This window comes from Sinocyclocheilus rhinocerous, unplaced genomic scaffold (assembly GCF_001515625.1).
Source record: "Sinocyclocheilus rhinocerous isolate Xijiao unplaced genomic scaffold, SAMN03320098_v1.1 scaffold1319, whole genome shotgun sequence".
Taxonomy (NCBI): Eukaryota; Metazoa; Chordata; class Actinopteri; order Cypriniformes; family Cyprinidae; genus Sinocyclocheilus; species Sinocyclocheilus rhinocerous.
Genome location: NW_015650691.1, coordinates 33,810 through 50,466, shown reverse-complemented (window position 1 = coordinate 50,466; position 16,657 = coordinate 33,810). Strand labels below are relative to the sequence as shown.

Genomic DNA, 16,657 nt, shown 5'->3' with positions numbered 1-16,657 from the left:
CCATGGCCACCAGAACTCTTGGAACCAGTTCCTAGGCTGGGCCGAGTACGTCCAGAACTCTCTCCGTCAGCCATCCACTGGACTCACTCCCTTCCAGTGCGTACTCGGGTACCGAAAAAATAAAACATTGCATAGGGCCCTAAACATGTAATTTTTGTTAAACTTTTAATAAATTGATGTGAAAATTTATGTTTAATGTTTTTAATTAATTAGACATGTTTTTTAATTAATAAAATAAAATGTAACTATTAAAAAGTAGTCGAGAAAAATTAAAATGGAAAAAAACGGAATTTTGAAAAACTTTAACGGATTTCATAGGGCCCTAACGTTTTTTACTGCATAAAATTTATTAAAATAGATGTTTAATTTCATAAAGTACAAGTTGATTTCAAAATGCACCTACTTTTTTGCATTTTGTGTTTTTCAATTGAATAAAAGACAATTTTTCCCTATATATTTCATCATTGAGGATTTCTTTAAAAAAAGTCTAAAAATCTCGTCTCGTTCTCGTGAACCCAGTCTCGTGTCTCGTCTCGTCTCGTGGGATAAGTGTCTCATCACACCCCTACTAGTTACGGTTTCTAACATCAATGAATTACTGTATATTTAAGCTATGGGACCATATCTATTAAATTCAGAACTATTCAATAATAAAACTTAGAATGCAATCGGAGACATATTTCTTCCACAAAAAATCAATGACTTTTCAGTGAACAAACAATTTCAGTTCGGAGTACTGCATTTAGGTTTAGCTCAGTTACTGATATCATTAAACTTGAACAGATGAATACATAGCTTGCAGTATACAAGTACAATAAATCTTACATAAGCAATTCCACAAATAAGCTCCAACTCGAATGTAAGAACACTGGGAAACACAAAGAAAACAGGCTCAAATCAAGGTTTGACAACATCGAGCAAAACAGTATAATTTTCAAAAAACTGAGTGAAATGTTCAGTCATGCAGAAGTGAATGTTTCCCGTTCACAGTGAATTCCACTGATCATTTGTCATTTTTATAGCCATTGCCAATGTGTATAGTTTGGTCTTGTGTGCATCTACATAGAAATAATAGAGAGTGATGACTCTCAATTGAGCCAAGGATGATGAACGCAAGCAGCTAAGTGGGAAGGAAAATGAAAAGAATCAAATGCAGAAATGTCAAGGTAGATTCAATGAAGTGACGTGACGGGTGGGTGGTAAAGAATGTCTTTGCGTGTCAGAGCAGATGAAGAGTTATTGAGTTAGTCTCAAAACTAAAATCAACTCAATCAATTAAGAGCTCAATGCCACAGCTATATGTGTTTTTTGAATAGCTACATTCACACAATCAGTGTTTGGGACTGAGAAGTGCATTTACTATCAGTTGTAACCCCTTTAGATTCAGGTTCATATGGGCTCCCTTTTCGACACTTATGTGAGAGCAATGGGGTGGAAATTAAGCACTGTCACTGGAATTATGCACCTTTTTCATTCAGTCTATATTTTATGCTAATACATCACATTCTGCGATGCTGCTTTAAAATTTTAAAGCAGGTTTAAACTGAACCCTTTAACCACTTTACCCTTAATGTTTAAAATAAAGTGTGGTATCATTGTTTTAAATAAAGTGCATTATGTATATACAGTGGTGGCCAAAATTATTAGAACACAAGTATTTTCACCAGCTAAAAATGGGTTTAAGTCAGTTATTTCTATCTTTTGCTGTAGTGTGTCAGTAGGAAATATCAGTTTACATTTCCAAACCTTCATTTTGTCATTAATTGTAATAATCCAGTGAGATTTTTGTTTGCACAAGGAGTCTGACAACAGCCAGTGCTCCACACTAGGCTTGCTGCGATAGACGGTGTTTTTGGTTATACGTCATTTGCCTACAGCGGCATCTCCGTTTGCATTGAACTTTCAGCTTCGTAACTTTGCAGATATTGTTTATCCTCAAACAGCAACATTACACACTAACTAACGTTAAAAAAGTGAACCACCCCTATAAGAAATTTCGGACCCACTTTATATTAAGTGGCCTCAACAACTATGTACCGGTCCAGACATTTCCAGGAATACTTCGGAGTAAACTATTCTGAATTAATTTCTGAATGTAAAGATATTAACTCAAAGTTCTGGACTTTTGAGACGGAGCTCAGTTCTAGGCGTGCATCACTCGTGCCCAGCCACCGGAAGCCTTATCTGAGTGAATACATGACGCACTGATAAACTCACACTTTATTGTCTTTTTGCGCTTCCTGCAGATTACCCTAATAATCTTAAGCACGCACACTATTTTTGTCGCGACTTTGACTGGCACTCAGTCAAACTACATCACTGTGTAACACATTTGCATAATCCCCGCCTGCCCCTTGTCTGCTCGGTGGACGGACAGATCAAGTAATGGTAATATTGATTCTGCTACAGTTAATTCAAAGATCTAATCTAAATATTTATTATGAATCATAACCAGTTATAATTCGTCATAAATATTTCCCTTTTTGAGTTGAAAAACCCTACAAATGTATATTCTGAGAAAATTACAATGTTTTCTGACCTTAGATGCATTTAAAACTGTTGTAGAGGACTTCAAAACAATATTAGGACACTTTAAAATACCATATGACCTACTCTTTAAGAAGAATTTTTGGGAATAAAAAGTATTCTTAACTTTTTCTTATGTTAAAAAATAAGAAAATGGCAGTTAAGAGGAAATTTCTTCTTAAGAATCTTTCATGAATCCGGCCCCTGATCTCATCATCATCCAGTCTGTCTGGAATCACATGAAGAAACAGAACAAACTGAGACAGACTAAATCCAGAAGAACTGTGGCAACGTCTCCAAGATGCTTCAAGAAGCCTACCTGTAAACTACAGTACTGTTAAAAGTTTAAGGCACTTGTGTAAAAATGCTGTAAAATGAGGATGCTGTCAAAAATAATGTCATAAATAGATTTTCTTTATCAATTAACTTCTATTAACTAAATTAAAATCAACATTTGGTGAGACCATCCTTTGCATTTAAAGCAGCTTTTGCCCTGTGCACTTGTGCATAGTTTTTCAGGTAGCTTTTGCAGGTAGGTATAAAAATATGCATGTATTATGTTTTGAAACTTACATCAGCAGACACTGTACATCACAGCTATTCTGAGAGAGATGTAATTTGCCAACTCGCAAGAAAAAAAAAGACAAACTATATTGTCAGTAAACTTTTAAATATCGTGGTTTCTTTCTTAAATTTACAACCATTTTAAAGACACAATAATGATGTTTATGAATATAAGCAAAACAAAACAAAACAAATCAGCCTAGAGTGAAATAGACTGGACACATGGCACATTAGCAGCAGAAAGCTGGAGAAAATGGAGAGAGAAGGGGACACGGGTAATTTCTGTCATCTCACTGCCGCTATTACAATGTGTTGCTGGTGCTTGTTTACAGAGAGCTTTTACATATCAGAGGAGAACAGAGGAATCGGCCATCCTATTATGAGCCAGTGTAAATCATTTGACATTTCAGATTTATCATACGGTGTGATAAAAGCTGTTAGATCTTAAAATACTGGAGGCTGTTTGAAGAAAGCAGCAACAATATTAGAAACCCATTTATTATAGGAGTTGATTTGTCACCAATCAAGAGTATAGTTCTTCCTGCAAACACTGTAAATGCTATACATCTACGTGACCAAGACAGAGGTATTTATATATTACTTACACAACAATGTTTTAATGTTTCTGAAAAAGGTTGTGAAAATTGTGGTCACTATTTAACTAAAACGAGGGCCAGAGTTTATAAATTGTTGGGACGAATTCTTAATTCATGGCCTTAAATCTTCTTCATTCTTTTTTTTTAAATTTTATGTATGTATGTATTTATTTTTGCAAGTTGTGTGGGCCTCTGTAGGTTTAAACAAAAAGACACAGGCCTAACCTTGGATGAGAGAACATCTCCACATAGCCTAGCTAGCAAACATAAAACTGAATGAAAATGAATGAGAGTGCATGGTGTCTGCACGCATGCACATTACATGAGGTGATTAACAACAAACAGAGACCTGGCTGTTATAAATGCTGCTTGGCAGAGGAATATTTGCATCCCCTTATTTCGCCTTCACTGTAAATAAACAAGACCTGTCGAGATACATGAAATTTATAGATGATATTAAAATCCCTAAGGGAGTTAGTGCAGTTTCAACATGGGTAGTGACATTTTAAAAGACTTCGAACTATACATAAGAAGGAGCCTCAGATGCACATTAGTCCTAGTTCAAAAATGAACAGTATTCAAAAATGAACATTTACTACAAAAGAACATAGTTCAAAAATAAACATTTACTCAACCTCAAGCTGTTGTAAACCTGTATGACTTTCTTCTGCACAACACAAAAGGATGAAGAATGTTTGGTAACTAAACATTTCTGGTGACCATTGACTTCCATTGTATGGACAAATAACACACATTTCTCAAAATATCTCCTTTTGTGTTTTTAAGAAAAAATAAAGTCATACAGGCTTGGAGTGCCATGAGGGCAAGTATATAAAATTTTTGAACTGATTTTTTGGGTTAACTATGCTTTTAAGATTGTTTGTGAGGCTTAGTTTGAACTAGGGCTGCACGATATATAGTTTCAGCATCGATATCGCGATGTGCGCATCCGCGATTGTCACATCGCAGGATGTGCGATGTTTACTATACTCACCATTATATTTATACTGATCACTTTCTTTGCTCACACACAGACACCGTGTCACGCCGCTCGTGTCCAGTGTAGACAGTGAGAGCCACGCAGATGCACATGAACTCTGAATTCCGTTCACTTCCGCGTCTATAAATGACACATATGCGCAAAATTATGTCAAAATGCATGTCTCTGCAAGTATCCTTGTAAACACAGTTACTTATGGCTTAGGTGAAGGTACACAATTGAGAAAGAAAATGGATTTGTGAGAAAATTTTGTAGCTTTATCACAGATTTATTAGATTTAATTTATACAGTGAAGACTTTGCAGTGTTATTTTACATTTGATTATTCAATTTCTGTACCTGAATACTGTTAGACTTACCTGAAAAATATAAAGCACTGTTCATTTCATTAGTATTTTTGTTCTATTATATTTATCTATGCTTGTAATTTGTTTATTTTCTATACTGATTTTCTCACCTACAAAATCACCCCAATCATTGATTCCACCCCCCCGCATATATTGCAGAAAAACAAAATCTCGCAATGGGAGTTTTTTCCAATATCGTGCAGCCCTAGTTTGAACATCATGTGAAGATTGTGTTTTGAAAGAGAACTGTACACACACGATTCAGTTAACTCAAGATGAAGAAAGCAAGCAAAGAAAGACTTTTGTTATTAGATCAAATGGTTTAAAAGTCTGAAGCCGAAGAAAATTTTTAGTTTTGCTAAAGGCTCTGATTGAGAGACCCACAAATGAGTCAGGGGACTATTCAGGCCCACCAAAATCAGTGTGCCAAATTTGACAACTTTTCTGCAAATGGTTCTGAGGGCTGTCATAAACTCCCAGCAAGAAGAAGAGGAATAAAACAAATGGCAATCAAAGCAGCAGGGACACACAACTTCAGTGCTCAGCCCATTACTATGACAGTAAAAGGGTTTAATTTGGTTTCCTTTATGTTGTGCATCGACATTTGAAAGTTTTATCATTACCACAGAGGGCAGGAAGATATCGCGCCTCATGATAAGCTTGCAGAAGCCTGCGAAGAGGCAACGTAGGGGAGAGTTCTTATCTCTGAAAGTGAGTGGTACAAATTGGAGAGCGCTCGAGCAAGACGCACAATATCATTGGAATAATGAGGGCTATTTGTTTTTTTCTTTTTGAGAAAGTGGGAATTTAAGCTCCTTAAGGCAGAGAAGAGAGATACAGAGGTGGACAATGAAGCAGCTAATAATGACAGATACACACAAAAGCAATTTTCGCTTGAAAAAAAAAAAAAAAAAAGACTCTACACAAACACACAGTATACAGTTCAACCTGAAAAAGACAAGGGTCATATTAAGGGCAAATAAAAGCGACAGAGGGCTCCTAAACATCTCAGAAAGACCATCTTAAAGGTGCCATCTTAAAAGAATCACTTCTACATTTTAAGAAACCTAGTATGTGCGCACTCTATTATAATCTTAAAAATAAAGGTTTGGCGTTGGCATCTATGGTTACAAGAACCTTTAACATCCAAAAGGTTCTTTAGAGTGTAAAAAGGTTCTTTGGAGTATTAAAATGCTCTTCTCACTAAGAAGAAAAAAGGATTTATTTAGGAACTGTTTACTGAAATGTTCTTTTGGGAACCCAAAATGTTTCTCCACTGCGAAAAACGACTTTTTGAACCTTTGTTTTTAAGAGTGCTTGATCAACCTGATATTCCTTACACTGTTATTTATTAAATCCATTGTCTAATATGACAATGCTTTCATCTATTAATAAAAATGTTCAATACTTCCATGTTTACTGTAAATCCATCCTGCAAACTACTAATGAGACTGCATAACACTGACACATGTCCGCACATACAGTCCTATGTTACATTTAGGATCATGAACAACATATGAGAAGATTGTTGCATTTTCTAAAGTAATCTGCTTGCTTCTGTGAAACTAAATACCAGTGTGCTGTGAGAGTTGCTATATGGTTGCTAAAGTGGTTTTCAGTACATTGCTATGTGGTTGCTAAGCTGTTCTGTGTAACTGCTTACTAGCACAAGCCAAAACAACCAACACCAAGTCTCAGTTTCCTCTTCAATGTAGATAATAAGGTTTTGGAATAAAGTATGAGCAATAGTAATAGTGATACTTGAAATAGCAAATACTGACAAGGGCGAATCAATCGAAGTATTTCAAAAAAGGACAGAGGACACACCACCCTATTTAGTGTACAGCTGTCAAGAGTTACTTGGCTCTGAGAGAAAAAGACAAGTGTGGGCGAGTGTGTGTGTGCGTGTGTGTACATAACCATATTTTGGGGACAAATTTGTGCCCTGGAGTGAGCCAAATGTGTCAAAGGCTTCTTTTGGGGGCTTCTCCAATTGTAAAAAATGGTTTTAAAAAAATTACTTGTAAAAATCCAGCAAGTTTTATGCTAGAGTTATGGTTAGGTTACGGTATTTATAACAAGCTGTATATATATATATATATATATATGTATATATATATATATATGTGTGTGTGTTGCATATATAAAACAGAAGTCTATGGAATGTCCCCATTTAGATAGCTAAGTAATCGTGTATGTGGGCACTCACTTAGTAAAGGTCGACTATGGTCCATGACCTCTTCCTCCAGACCCGGATTGAAACTGCTGCTGCTTCGCTCGCTGGCCAAGCTGGAAGGGCTTTCCATGTGAAAGCTGGTTCGAGTTGGACTGGTGATGCTGGACTGCAGGGGGGTTTGCACTTGGCCTCCACTTGATTCTGAGTGCACAAAGACGTTCACAATTTTAAAAAAAACAAAAACAAACAAAAAAACTAAATAATAATAAAATACAATTCTAAATTCAAAATCAAAATTTAAGCTGAAGATTTTTGGGAAACCTATATGCAAACAGTCATTATTGTTCTTTTTTTACAATACACTTGGGGAACACTAGTAAAACAAAGCTGTTATATAAAGGCAATCTTTTGCTCAAAGTGGGATTTTATAAAAAATAAAAAATAAAAAAAAATTAAAAATAGCTTATGTTGTCCATCAAGCTTTAAAACAAACAAACAAACAAAAAACTAAGCTTTAGGGGGATTTGTGTTTTCTGTAAAACGTGGTAGATCTGACAGATGGAGTTGTATTAGTTCATACGAGTTTGTGTGGGTGGGTGGGGAGTGTTCGTGTATATTTGGCAGTGAATTTCCAGGAGTTGTGTATTACCAGAATCTCTTTGATCGGTCTCAGACATGAAGGTCTTCCTGTCACTGCTGCATTCACTGAGCTCGGCATCACTGCCATCGCTTTCACTTAAGTTAACTTTTAGAGACAGAGAGAAAGACAGAAAGAAAAAAGGTGAGAAAGTGATTAAGACAAGGGATTCATGAGTGAAAAAGTGCATAAGAAAAAAAACAACTGAGGGTGATTCAGAATAAAAAGCATAGTGTTGTATATTCACAGGGATACAAAGAGGTCTGTATGAATATTAAAACCAAGCAGCCGTAAGCTGCTGCTGTGTTAGCTGGAATTCACATGGCCACGAAACTGCATGCAGAAATTTTTGATCAAAAACGTAGAAACTGAAGCACAGCCCAAAACCCAGTGTCTGGCACCACTGCACTAAGCAAAACTCTTACACAGAGACTAAGAGACTGACCACCCTCAAGCTCAATAAAATACAATCCTGCAACACCAGGAGAACATCGTCCATCTGAAAGACTAAAGCACAGTGACATCAAATGCATGAATGCATTCATTCTGAACCAGTCTGTAAAACGGCTCAGGGCAGAGCAAGAAGGTAAATTGGAAAATAAAAAGTAGAACAGAAGCATGGGAACAGAGAGACAATGAAAAAAATGTGTGCCTCTACAATATCATTCTCTTCTCCATTTCTCTGTTTCTTCTTTAATTTCCTGAGCAGAGGCAGGTAAGTATACCGTGAGGAACTTCTTAGAGGCTTCAAGTGGACATGGACCTTTGGCTGTCTTTCCAAAGCCTTCATCATCCCAGCAGCACACACTTGCCCCCGATCAGCAGTTTGAGCCCATGCTGAAAATTAATATTTTTATCAGAGAGAGAAAAGCCAAGCTTCGGATCAGCACCATTCTGCCTTCCAATTTGCTGCACCCCATCTGCCATGGTTTCAATCAGAGGAAGGAGGATGGAGGTGCAGTACTGTGGTGTGTGTGAGCAAGTCAGAGAGAGAGAGAGACCCGTCTCCTGTCACAGACTCTCTCTCTCATTCTCTATATACCACCCGTCTCTCCAATCTGGCTTAATAAATACGGCTATAGAGCAGCAAATTCTGTCGTCATGCTGAATCACTGTTACACACTCAAAGACACATGGGTTGGTTTGCCTTGATCTGTAAACCATAAGAAGACTTTTCTTGTTTTATAGGGTCTTTGTGCATGCATATTGATGTTTAGCAGCAAAATTCAGTCCTAAAAATGTGTGAGATTTTGGATGCTAAATTTATTTTACTTCAAGTATTTTTAAGACAAATCTAGCACATGGATGTACATGACATGCTGAAAAAACAGAAATGGCAATATTTATCAAACCTTGAGGTCCAGTCAAAGGTCTGGCTACACAAGACTATTATTAGAGAGTCCACTAGCTTATTTCCCAGCCTAACCATCTAAAAAACAAACAAACAGGTGAATCTATTATATTACACCAGAATCTAGCTGCCAACATTACTTAACAGCTCCTAGAGTTTCCTGGAAATTATTCAGATAATAATAAAAAAAATAATAAAAAAAATAATAAAAACTATTTTACAAACTAAAATCAGTGAAAATGCTGAAAATGAGTCTTGACTTCTCGGATATTTCATGTAAACTAACAAAAATTAAATAATACAGAACAGTATTAATATCCCTACTCAGACACCAGCTGTAACTAAGACACCTACAGATGAATGTAATTTCACAGTACTTCAGCTGACAGCACTTCAGCCAACTAAAATGTCACTAGACTTACAGTTAAAGGTCTCAGTAAATATGAAGTGATTGTTTACGTTCTGTCAAACAGAGACCTGGAAGAGGAATCCACATGGCCTGAGTCATGAAGCAGACATGTGGAAATGTGGAATTAATCACTGAAGGGGTGTAACAGTACACGTATTAATTTTCAGTACGGGTCTTTCGGTTCGGTACACATGTGTACCGAACAAATCATTCCATTTTTTCAGGAAATTCAAACAATAAATGTTTTGGCGCTCTTTGACATGGCGCGACAAATCGCTGTATAAACACCTCAGATCTGACGGCAGCGCAGAGCGTGAGTGAACGCGATCATTTCTTCTTTACTACTAGTTTTAATGCGAATTAAACATGAATGAACATGTCACCCCTCACGTAATCACTCAATCAGTGTTTCAACTGCAGAAAGACGTCATTAAAACAACTTCATTTACCTCAGGCAAGTCATCAGTGTCCACAGCTCATTATCTGCTAGAGAAATGAAGTCTAGAGAAGAGCATTTTGAGAAATATTAGACTAGGTTATATACTTCATTATATTTTACTTTACCTGTTAGTGATGTCTTAAAGTGCCCCTATTATGCAATTTTTAAGGTTGCTAATATTGTTTTATGAGTCTCCTTAAACAGGTTTACATGCATGCAAGGTAGTTTGTTTACATTACATTTAAATTTATCATACACTTTTATCCAAAGCGACTTACAAATGAGGACAATGGAAGCAATCAAAATCAACAAAACAGCAATGATATGCAAGCTGTAGTGAATTTTGCTTTTGCCAACCTAGGGAGGCGAAATAGTGTAGTGATGGGTACTCACGTCACCAATGACGTTATGATATTTGGATCACATGTCACTTAAGGTGTGGTTACGAGTACATCACATACGGAAGAGTGCAGGGCCCTACGCTTACTTTTCTTTTCAAAATTTTAGGAGCACCTTCACTCAACGCTGCAAAAACACGTAGAAACCTTTGAAGCTCCCTCAGCGCAATCACAAGTATGATGATGATCGGGTAAGTTGCACTGGTGCTCCTAAAAAAAAAAATAGGAATAAAGTGCATAAGATGCATAAAATGCAAGTGATTATGTTGGGTGTTGCTATGTCAGAGCTACGTTATCTGGATAGATAAACTGTTATGAAGAACCTTATTATGTATCAAACAAATAAATAAATCATTTGTTATCAACTGACATCAGCTACATAACATCTAATGTAAATTAGAATTTCATATACTGGTAATACACAACAATGCCAAGGTCTCTGGAAGAGGTTTGGATAAGTGATATTTACATTCTCTGCGATCGAGTGAGCAGTCTGGTGGTGGTGACTTCTTCCACTAGTTGTGCTTGTAACAATGCAGTGGGGAAGGGAGCAGTAATCCGTTTCGACAGCGTTGAACACGAAGCGCTGGAGGATGCTGATCTCCTGGAGCACCAAAGGGTCCTAAAATCTGGAACACGCAGATGTGGCCCTGGAGTAGGTGCAGAAGGTCCTTGCCTGGAACACGTAAGCAAAAGTACCTTGAAGTGAAGGGTTGCTCTCCGGAGCTTAACCTTGTTGCAAATGTCTGTGTGTCTTTTGCCTCTCTGGGCTAGAGACTCAAAACTTGGTCAATCTGCTTTGTCTCTCTAGGATGGAGACTCAGGACGTGCTGCATCTGTTGTTGTCTCGCTGGATGAAGACTCTAAACGTAGAATATCTCTCTCCTCACAGGCTAGAGGCTCAGAACGTGGTCGTATCTGTTGCTGCCTCACAAGCTGGAGACTCGGGACTTATCTGTTAATGCCTCTTCCCGCTTGGGCCAGAGTCTCAGAACGTTGATGTTTCTGTCTCTCGGGATGGGAGACTCAGAACGAGAGTATCTGGCTAGTGTCTCACCCTTGCAGGCCGGAGACTCAGAACAGTGTATCTGCTATTGTCTCACCCTTGAGGGGCTCAGACTCAGAACTTGTTGATCTGTTAGTATCCCTTCCCTTTCGGGACTCGGAGTCAGACCAAGGTGTGTCTATTGGGAAGGTGTCTTTATCTCTTTCCGATGAGGAGGAGATTGCAATCTGGCGCTTCTCCATTTCCAGGCTGGCTGGCTGTTTGGCTGTTTCCATCAGACTGGGGGAACACGGTGTGGCCCACCCTTCTTTTCTCCTGGGGAACTTATTTGCATAGTCCAAACACACATTTAGAAAAGTGTCACTAAAGTTTTACCGGTGCATTTCTCACTTACCAAACCACAACCAGAATACATTTGGCAATGTTACGAACACATTAAGTCCAAACATGATGGAAGAAAATTGAACTTTCATGCATGCATTCGTTTGTCCATTAACAGCGAGTTTGTGTAAGATGTTGCACTACACATCGCTGTCACTGAGAATACTTATTTCTCTGAATAAGTATGAGATGTGTGTGTTGTAGTTTGTATCAGCTTAAGGTTTGAGAACATAGTTATGAATGGATTTGGATATCTCTTTGTTTCACCCACCGCTGCTGCGTCCAGAGGTCCTAAGGAATTTTTATGGCGGTCACAGGCCAAAGCCTTAGGAATCAGTCTGTTGGTGGGTGAAGGGCAGAAACTGCATTCTGACCAATGAGAAGTCCTGTCCTTCACGGGCTTTGTACCAATGGTCGTCTTCTTGCCCTCTAAGAGGTGTCTGGCTGTTGTCCTGGCATCTTTATCTGATAGCGTTGGACAGTTTGCTTATGTTAGTCCACCAAGATCCAATCAAAATGTAGCAAACCTTTGTCCACTATTGTGGTCAGAGAGGGCCCCCGCCATAAACTGGGCCCTGGAATGTGCTGCCCACTACAGAGTGATATAGCAAGTCTCAATTAGCTTAATCAGAGCCAGTGGTGGTTTTGTAGGCAAACATTATTGCCTTGAATTTTATGCGAGCAGCTATTGGTAGCCAGTGCAAATTGATAAACAGAGGTGTCACGTCACGTCACGTGCATTCTTTTTGGCTCATTAAAAATTTATCTTGCTGCTGCGTTCTGGATTCATTGTAAAGGTTTAATAGAACTGGCTGGAAGACCTGCCAAGAGAGCATTGCAATAGTCCAGCCTGGACAGAACAAGAGCTTGAATAAGGAGTTGTGAAGCATGTTCTCTGAAGACAGTCGGTTCCCTTCACAGATACATTTATATAAAACACCCGCGACATTTTTTGATTTTGAAACGTGCAGTGCTCATGTTTATTCAACGAAGTCAAACGGCACAAATAAATCAATGTATGGGAAAGTGGTAATGTATATCGAAATATCGGAAATGTGTTTAAAAATCATATCACCGTTATTGAAAAAAATTATATCGCGATACATATTGATATTGAATTATTGTCCAGCCCTACTTAAAGGCCATCTTTAAATATCTACACAAAGGCCATAGCATTGTACTTACATATATATGGATATTGTATGTGTACTCTCACACTTTATTTGCTTCTGTTTTAGAACACTATTATCTAATCAAAATAACAAAATATGTTAGTCATACACCGGGGAAAAGCGCAGCGCTGCGTCTAGGACAATTCACAAGTATCACACACAATTGTCACACAAGTATTACACGCAACTGATCGTTTATTTTTTCCTCACGTGTCTCGCCTTTGGTAACAAAGATTCAAAACGGAAACATTTCAAGTGACACGGGAAAAAAACACGGAAAACTTCAGTGAACATCAGAAAAGCAGCGTGCACATTTCTGGTTAAAAATGAAAGGCCATCAACTGACAAACGGGAAGCATCACCATTCAAGTCAGCAGGAAGAGCCAAAGCTAGTTCACATTAGAGGTCTGCGCGGGACTATTTTTTTAGTCCCGCCCGCTCCTGCAAGGTTATATTCTGCACCCACCTGCTCCCGCTATATATTCACTCTTTGTTCACCCACTGTCCACCCAGAATCTCACATTTAAATTTCCGCAACTGAAAGAAAGAGAGATAGGCTAACAAATAAAAGTGTAGTCTGCACAAAATTGTAGGCTATGTTATTTTATTCGTCTTGTCAAGAGTCTTGAATTTATTGACTTTGACTTGAATTTATATGAATTATCTTAAGACACATAATTCGTTCAATATTTTATGCAACACGGTAGGAAAAAAAGTGTCAGAGAAAATAAAAATGTACAAAAATTTTATTTCTTATTTTTATTCGTCTTAACATTTACAACACAATAGGAAAAAGTGTCGCAAAGAGAAAAAAAAAAAAATATGTAGGTTGCACAAAAATAGCCTATTAGCTATTTTTATTCGTCTTGTCGGGAACGGGATATTGTTAGACTGCCCGCTCCCGTTCAATTTACACCAGAGTTACCGACCGCTACCGCGTTTTATTCGGGAATTTAATCCCGCGGCGCAAAAAATCTGGTCAGGTCTTGCAGTTCCCGCGGGAGAGCCGCGGGAATGCAGACCTCTAGTTCACAGTAGTGATCGACCGATATTGATATTTTATAACCGATACCAATGATTTGCATGTTTATGTGCCTGATAACCGATATGCAGAACCGATATTTATTTACTGTTATAAAGTAAATAAATGACTGAGTGAAGTAAGTCCATACTTCACTTTGGTTTTTCCTACTTTCAGTCATCTTAAAAAAAGTGTTGAAAATTAGCAGTCTTTCATGTTAAATTTAATCTTCACATTACAACAATAAAAAAACATTTTATTTAAAGCATCAGCAGCAACACTAATATTAACAATAAGCAAAATAAATGTAGAAGGTCTAATGTTTTCAAATGGAGAAAATAAATAAAGGAAAGGAGTCATATCAACTTCATTTTAAACTACAGTTTTAGTAGGTTTATAAGATGTTTAATAGGCTAAAGAGTGAAGAATAATTCACTGGATAATGTTAATTCACTGAATAATATTCTCTGGAATATTGAAATATAACAAACAAAACATCGTATTTTATTGCATTTCTCAACTGGCATGTTATATCAGAATTACTAATAATGGTTTTGTCGTTCTAGATTATGAAATGCCTGCTGACAGCGCAGTTTATCTATGCATTTACACAGAACTATACTCAAACTGCGATCGCTCGTGGAGATAATAAATAAGACCAGACTATATTCTCCCAGTATTTCACAGGCTTGTCTAAATGTTGTGCAGCAAACTTTAAACAAGCTTCAACATGCTTTTTCTTCAGCAATAGAGCCTTGCGTGGTGAGCGTGCATACAGGCCACGGTGGTTGAGTGCATTACTTATTGTACTTATTATTTTCTTTGAAACAATAGTACATGCTAATTCCAGGTCTTTCTGAAGCAATCCACAAGTGATCCTTGGCTCTTGGGACAACTCTTCTGATAATTCTTTTCACTACTCTGTCAGAAATCTTCAGAGGAGCACCTGGTCGTGGCCGGTTTATGGTGAAATTATGTTCTTTCCACTTCCAGATTATGGCCCCAACAGTGCTCACTGGAACATTCAGAAGTATAGAAATCCTTCTGTAACAAATGCCATCAGTATGCTTTGCAACAATAAGGTTGTGAAGGTCTTGAGAATGCTCTTTGCTTTTACCCATCATGAAATGTTTCTTGTGTGACACGTTGGTCATGAGACACCTTTTTATAGGCCATCAGTTGGGACTGAACCAACTAATATTAATTTCCACTGACAAGGGGCAGGATTGCTTTCTAATTACTGATAGATTTCAGCTGGTGTCTTGGCTTTCCATGCCTTTTCTTCATGTGTTCAATACTTTTTCCCTGTGTCATTCTACTTTATTACGAAGAACTTCATTTCTGAACTTATTTGTTTTGCTTTCTTGTATGTATGGATTACTTGGATTGTTACCGACATCTAGTGAAAATTTCATGTCAACAGCACCTTTAGAAATATATTTACTGAGAAAAATGGTGATGCGTTCAATACTTATTTCATCCGCTGTATTTTCCAATGAGCGCTCTCTGTCTGCTGGTGGGAGTGTGCTCACCTGTGTGCGTGCGCACGTGTTTGTGAGTGTGTGTGTGTGTGTGTGCACGCATCGGGGCGGAACTTCGCCGTGCGCGATACAGAGAGCAGAGGAGAATTTTAAACACGCGACCATGTAGAGACAAAAATGACATGGCGTCATGTAAATAAGATAATAATAACATAAGGTTATTTAGTTTGTTTAATAAATAAAAGAACAAGGTATAGACCTGTTCTATAGGAAAGGTAACCTTAAATGACTTCTGTTGTGATCTGGCGTTATATAAAAAAACAGAATCAGTAAGGCTAAATGAAGTGAATGTTATTAGATTATTAATTTCAGGGTTTATACAACCTTTTGAGAGAGAAATTCAAGCAATTTTCAATGACTTACAAACATTTCACACAACTGTTTCCAGCACTTTAAAGCTCCAAAATGATCCAATTTGAATGTTATTTTCAGTGGGATGACCAAAATATACTGTGGTGAACAAACAATTGTGTAAAATTGAAAAAATACATCAAATCACTATAATAACCTCTAAATTGCAGCAGAGGAACACTTATTGGCTTATTAGTCATTCATTTATAATTTTTCCTTTATGTTTTGAAATTATAAAATAACAATTATAAAATATCAAATCAAGAAGTTTTGCTCTTTTTTGTGTATGAAGTAAGAAAAGTCACAAAGTGCTTTGAAAAACAAACTTTGCTTCAATTTGCGACTAAATCACACATAATCACTAAGTTTTTGGTCAGTTCCAAATAAGACTATAGAAAAATGATGGTACATTTAATAAGAGTACAATATATACCTTTTCTACATAAAAATTAGATTTTGCCCATGTTACTGTTGTTAATAAAATAAATTTTGTAAGCTTCCCAACTCGAGCCTAGTGCTTTACTGTCAAATGTGTATAAACATGAAATAAACAAGAAATTAACATGTAATATTATTAGTAACTGCACTTATTAATGCAAAACAATAGTAATTTTATCATATTATATATATGTATTTGTCATATCCCTCTGAAATTAAAAGAATACTTCACATTGCAATTTCTATGAGTTAAGTCTATTTATTATCAAAGCATTTGTCAGTAATACAGTTAAAATGGGGAAAAT

The 16,657-nt window shown here is 37.1% G+C and overlaps 1 protein-coding gene across 1 annotated transcript in view; it reads right to left on the bottom strand.

Annotated features, from left to right (window-relative positions):
- LOC107712121 (double C2-like domain-containing protein beta) overlaps positions 1 to 16,657 on the bottom strand; it is a 236,772-nt gene that overhangs the window by 198,018 nt on the left and 22,097 nt on the right. Inside the window, exons 2-3 of the mRNA XM_016517264.1 lie at positions 7,858 to 7,953; positions 7,242 to 7,409 (exon numbers count right to left, since the gene is read on the bottom strand). Of these exons, the coding sequence (XP_016372750.1) occupies positions 7,242 to 7,409; positions 7,858 to 7,885 (196 nt within the window). The 5' untranslated portion in view covers positions 7,886 to 7,953. The remainder of the gene's footprint in view (positions 1 to 7,241; positions 7,410 to 7,857; positions 7,954 to 16,657) is intronic.